Below are 6273 nucleotides of genomic sequence, written 5' to 3'. Positions count from 1 at the left end.
GAATATTTTATGATGAACGGCGCCGCCTTAACCGAGTGCTCCATGTTGACTTCTAAAGCTGGCGGGAACTCTCGGGAAAACCATAATAATCATTATAAACAATAATGAACTCATTTGGTATTTATTATTACAAAAAATCTTATAATAAATATTTTGTATAATTATTTGCAAATTCCACATCATCAATATCAAACCACTTACTGTCATTATTGATAATAGTAGTTGGAAATTTTAATTAGCAGTTTTGTACGAAATGCAACCAAGCGTAAACAAACACAAGAACTAGAAAGTTACGCTGCCAACCTGCAGTAGGGAAATTTTATGATGAAAAGAAAACAAAAATAGAAATCATTAGCATACATTTATTCATTTGAAACCAGGTTTCTCTTACAGATAACGAAATACATTCGTTTGTTCAGTTCTGTAATGCTGAATGGATTTTTTTCTCTCCCGTAAATTAAAACATGGATATTGTTCCTTGTGAAGACCCCAAAATTCCCGTATTTTTCTATTTTAATGTTTTCTTAGCTTCAAGAAATTAAAAAAAAGTATTCAGCTTCTCCTTATGGCACGAGTTTCTGAGGAGGCTCTGAGTAAAAAAATATATAATAATAATAATAAGAAAATGAATAAATGAAATTAATAAAAATAAAATTGAAGCTGGTCAGGGGAACTTTATTTTCCTGTTTGAAATAAGAATTATTTGTGACTGTTAGCATTTCTATTCATTCATACGAAATAGAAATAAGGTTTAAAAAACCAAGTCTCACTAGGTCCCATATCTATAAAAAATAGAAAAATTAAATTAAATCATGATAACAATAATGAAAAGAAAAAGAGGACTGCCCTAAGAGAAAACAATCATTCTAAATCTACCTGTGTGACCTGCGAAAATATCAGTATATAATCTGTCCTTTGTAATTAAAAATGTAAAAACTAGATTCTACAAAGGCACAAGAAAAAATCCGTCAATGTTTATACGGGATGACGATTGCCTTAGTACTAAGGAAGCTACTGCATACATTGGTCTACAAATATTTATACATTTACATATATATATATGCATCTATATATATTTATACATTCAACAACGTTATACAAAACATCTTCGTCAGCTATTCCTCCAGGTTAGGCCTTAAGTCCTTTGGCGAGGAGGAGCGAGTCCTACTCATCCACACTCGACTAAGGCCTCCTTAGGACCTTTTTCTAGGGTCCTTTGTTCGAGTTCTTCCTTGGCCGGGTGGTCCCAGAAGAATGGGTCCCAGTATTTTGATTTTCACCAAAATCACTTTGTTATATCATATAAACCATTTATCACTTTACTTTTTTATGTGTGTGTGTGTGTGTGTGTGTGTGTGTGTGTGTGTGTGTGTGTGTGTGTGTGTGTATGTTTATGTGTGTGTGTCTCTCAGTGTATGTTCTTTCCTCTAATTCGCTTTTCAGGGGTAGGTTCTTTTAAAGCACTTTTTTTTCTTATTTATTATGTGACACTTTCAAGTTCGCAAAGCAGGCGACCCTCAAAGCCTGTGACCGTTAACAAACGCTGCTGTCGAGGAGATCCCCCGACGGCGCCGTGACGGAGGAGATGTCGGAGAGGACGTCCATTCTCTCGGTGCGCTGCGCCTCCCAGGCCCGGGGCGCCGCACCCGTCCGCCCACTCCTCCTCTTGGGCGCGCGGTTCCTCGCCTGGAAACTGTGAGCACCCGTCGAGTCATCACTTGTATCTCCGCCCTGGATGCTTATCGTCGTGGTGTTCCTGACGGGGATCAGCGCGGGGCCCAGGGGGATCCCGAGGTGTTCAGGGGATCGGGTGTCCCTGGGCGGGGGCTCCTCCTGCTCGGGGGACGTCAGCTCCGAATGACCGTTAAATCCGTTAAAACCGTTAACGGTCCGGGAGTGTATCGAAAGCGACGGTTGGGTGACGGCGACGATGTTCCGGTTGTGGTGGACCTTGAGACCTTTGAGGCCTTCCCGGAACTTTAGGGGAACGCTCCTGGCGGTCAAACTGTGAACCTGTGCAAGTGAACAGAAGGAACAGTTAGAACACATCAAGAACAAATGTTCTGAACGAAATTGAATATGAACACAAATCCTTTTTCCAAAATGTGAAACAATTATAAATAAATAATGAATAAATAAATATATAATGAATAAATGAATGAATATATTCATGCAAATTTACATATCTCCAACTACTCTACTGACAATCAAGACTTACTCATGCTCAGTCAGTCGACTACAAATTAAAGATAAAAGATTCCTTACATAATTCCCCTTTAAATAGGATCAAGTTCTGCATGAAAAGAATCAAGAGACAAAAGCTGTAGAATCAGAGCTCAACATGGCCCTCGCTTGATCCATTCGCTTCAATTCGGTAGCAAGGAAAAAAAAAAAAAAAAAAAAAAAAAAAAATATAAAAATATATATATATATATGTATAAATATATAATTTATATATATATATATATATATATATACATATATATATATATATGTATGTATGTATATAGTAAATCCCTAAATAAGGGATTCTATTTAGTTGACGAGTGGCCACCGAATTGAGGGAATCGAGTTCAAATTGAGGTTAATTCGTTTTCTGAACAAAGATGAGACCAAACAAAATTGAACCTAATCTCAAATATATGGTCACACTTCCAAACAACCTCGTTGAGTAAACCCCGCCCACTTTCTCTTCTCCTCGCACGTGACTGGTCGACGGTGGGGTGTGTGGACAGTCGTGGACCAACCACAGGCCTCGGGAGTAGTGGACGGGGCCTATTTTTTTTTTTTTTTTTTTTTTTTTTTTTTTTTGAAAGTTTGGAAATAGAACATTTTATGTTGGTTTGCATCACAAGCCAGAAAGCATTACCACATAAAAATCCCAATTATCTTGCTTTTAGGTCTGAACAGTCAACACAAAAAGTATCTTTACCCCCAAACAATATGAAACATAGTTTGAAGACATGCAAAGGAAAATCATTCTAATTTGATTTTGAACATAATTGTGCAAATAAATCTTTAGTTAAAGATCATTCGAATATTTTTTTTTTACCTATGTCTTGAAATATGACATATTTTCTACATCAGTTATATCTTATCAAAATATCAATATTATATTTGCATAATTAAGTTCTTCAAAAAGGAAAACAAGACATTTGGTAAAGATGATTATACGCCAGCTTTCCATGTCAAGGTTTTTAAAACTATCGCTCATTTATCGTTTTAAGGGTCTTGAGAATTTCGTTATCATCACTATCATCCTCATTATTATAATTATCATTATCATTATCATTATTGTTATTATTATTATTATTATTGTTATTATTATTATTTTATTTTTCTATTATTATCATTATTATTATTGTTTTTATTATTATTATCATTATCATTATTACTATTACCATTATTATTATTATTATTATTATTATTATTATTATTATTATTATTATTATTATTATCATTATTATTATTATTACTACTATTATTATCATTATTATTATCATTGGAGTTATTATTATCATTATCATTATCATTATTGTTATCACTAATATTATTATTAACATTACTATTACTATTACTATATCATTATTATTGGGACCCGGACGGGAGAAAAACGTATAAAAAAAAATAACTAATAGGCATTAGGCATTCCTATTATGTATAATATATATATATATATATATATATATATATGCACATATTTATATACACTTACCTACATATACGATGTCTAAACGTTTTGTGACCAAACAAAACAATGAGAAAAATCGGTCGACTACATTTGTCTCCAATTATCACGACTGATCATCATTGCAATTGAATATGCTAAATAGTTTAAAAGAATTAGATTATTACTGAATAATTCCGTTAGCTCTCAATGATTTCCATATGCGCATGCACGCCCTTGTGGCGTCATGTCGTCGACCGATCTTTCTCTTCAAAACAAAATCACTTTCCAATTTTCAAATTCCAGAAGTTTAGAAATACACATAAACATACCAAAAAACACACACAGCAAAATGCAAAGATATTTTCATATAGAAAAAATCAACATAATCCCAGGGTAATAGCATAGTCAATCTGTCCCCAAAATATAAGGAAAAAAATATATATAAGTTTGGTACGCAGGTACAAGAACAAGCCTGAGCCTACGTATTTTGGTTTTGAATCCATGCTAGATGTTTGTCGTATCTAAGGATGTGATCTGATACCATAAAAGAGGATCCAGTCAATAAAGTCATTTTGAACGTAAAATTAAAGTCCAGTAATTGTCTTTTTTCGATCTGTTCATAAAAAAATACTTCTAGTTAGGACAAATTTAACATAATAAAAAATTGAGTGGATTTTTTACAATACTGACTACAAGGATTTCATTGAACAGAATGTATATACACAAGATCTGGTAATAAGCCACAAAAGCGTCCCAAAATGTCTACTTTGACAAGAAAAGAAAAGAAAAAAACATAAATATAAGTTTTGAACCACTGGTAGTGCAATGTACTCCACAGAAAATCAGTACAAATAAATTATGTAAAAAATAATATTTATTTTTTCTGTTTTCTTTTCTTGGCAAAATTATGAGACACATAAAGAATTGTCTGATGAAAACATTCAGAATAATTTCATATTAAGTCGATCACCGAGGGTGAGGTACTGATTTTGATCAAATGAACCTTTAAACATCTTCATCAGACCATTCACATGTGTATCAGACCCAGTGGTGGTTTGAAATGAGACCACGAGCAAACAAGACCAGGAATTTTTGTTACAGCATTTCCTCCTTGACAAGCTGACAACCCACATGCGACAAATCTCGAAGAAAATGTAACTTTTCCGTCACACAAACGTAACAGACACGGACGATTCCCTTGGCCAATCGAGAAGACTTTTGTAAAGGACACCCACACACACAAGAAGAGATAAAATGAAAAAAAAAAACCTAAGAGGCACAAAAGAAAAGATACCCGGGTACACAGACAGGAAAAAAAGAAGAAGAAGAAGAAAAAAAAAAGAAAGAAGTACCTCAAAAGACCGGAAAAAACCTCCACCTTTTCTCAAGACAAAAGTTCCCCACTCCCATCCTTCTCTTCGCTGACCAAGTCAAGGTTCCTCGTCGACTTCGTTGACACCTTCGTCGGGTCGATCTCCAGGATTCCATCACCACTGCTGCTGCTGCTGCTGTTGGAAGGTCGTCCAAGGTCAGGGTCACTAAGGGTCAGGTCAACGCCCTCGTCGATGGAACTGTGCGCCTGAAGTGTCTTATGCCCCCTGGCAGGTCCTCCTTGACGGCCTCTGACTGTAGGAGAACGTGTCTTGCCCTTGAGGTGCGGGGCGAAGGGGGAGTAGGAGGGGACGGACGCCTCGAAGAGATTTGGAGATGAGACGGAGGCGTTCCTGGGCATGCTGCTGCTCCTGCGGGTGCTCCTCTTCACGAGTTCGGTGATCTTGTAGAGGGCGACGTCGGAAATTACCCCTTCGTCGTCGTTGTCCACGTCCAAGTGGTCCTCGTCCTCCACCTTCTGAGACTTCGGAGAATGAAGTGGAATATATTTTGTGGAATCCAGTGAGGGCCCTGGAAGCGATGTTGTGGATTCTAGAGGAGGCCTGGAATACCCTGGAAGGGATTTTGTGGATTCCAGAGGAGGTCTTGAAGAATATGGAAGCGAACTTGCGGATTCCAGAGGTCCGGAGTACTCTGAAAAGGATTTTGTGGATTCCAGAGGAGATCTAGGGTACTCTGTAGGGGAATTTGTGATTTCCAGAGGAGGCCTTGAAGACACTGGAGGCGATTTTGTGGATACTATGTATCGTTTTGAGTACTCTGTAAGGGATTTTGTAGGTTCCAGAGGAGTTCTTGAAGATGCTGGAGGCGATTTTGTGGATTCTATGTATCGTTTTGAATACTCCGGGAGGGATTGTGTGGATTTTAGAGGGGCTCTCGAGGAAACTGGGAGTGATTTTGTGAATTCCATGTACCGTTTTGAGTACTCCGGGAGGGATTGTGTAGATTTTAGAGGGGGTCTCGTGGAAACTGGAAGCGTTTTTGTGGATTCCGTGTACCGTTTTGAATACTCCGGAAGGGATATGGTAGTGACATGCTGTCTCTCCTTAATGCTGGATTCACGGTCGGAGAATCTTTTATGAGTGGCTCTGGCTTCTGTCAAAACCTCATCTCTCAGAAAATCTGACATTGTTTTACTAAGTTTCGGGTGACCTTTAGGAGGAGAGGTCATCGTTGTCTCCGTGTCCTCAGCTGGGTCATGGGAGTCTTCT

General features: G+C 37.2%; 1 protein-coding gene across 13 annotated transcripts in view; it reads right to left on the bottom strand.

The window, feature by feature from the left end:
- Window positions 1-348: 348 nt before the first annotated feature.
- The window catches only part of LOC143035168 (uncharacterized), a 106030-nt gene continuing 100105 nt past the window's right edge, over window positions 349-6273 (bottom strand). For 9 of the 13 annotated variants that reach the window (XM_076201820.1, XM_076201816.1, XM_076201813.1 and 6 more), the window contains 2 exons: window positions 5023-6273; window positions 1875-2013 (listed from right to left, as the gene is read on the bottom strand). The exon at window positions 5023-6273 is cut by the window's right edge and continues 2573 nt beyond it. In XM_076201820.1, the coding sequence (XP_076057935.1) occupies window positions 5055-6273 (1219 nt within the window). In that variant the 3' untranslated portion in view covers window positions 1875-2013; window positions 5023-5054. Of the gene's footprint in view, window positions 2014-2218; window positions 2294-5022 lie in introns of all 13 variants that reach the window. The other 4 variants (XM_076201822.1, XM_076201826.1, XM_076201824.1 and 1 more) reach the window with 3 other exon arrangements.

This window comes from Oratosquilla oratoria, chromosome 18, assembly GCF_046742065.1.
Source record: "Oratosquilla oratoria isolate Oo_2021 chromosome 18, ASM4674206v1, whole genome shotgun sequence".
NCBI lineage: Eukaryota > Metazoa > Arthropoda > Malacostraca > Stomatopoda > Squillidae > Oratosquilla > Oratosquilla oratoria.
Note: the sequence above shows the minus strand (reverse complement) of the source record. Positions and strands in the feature narration are given on the sequence as shown.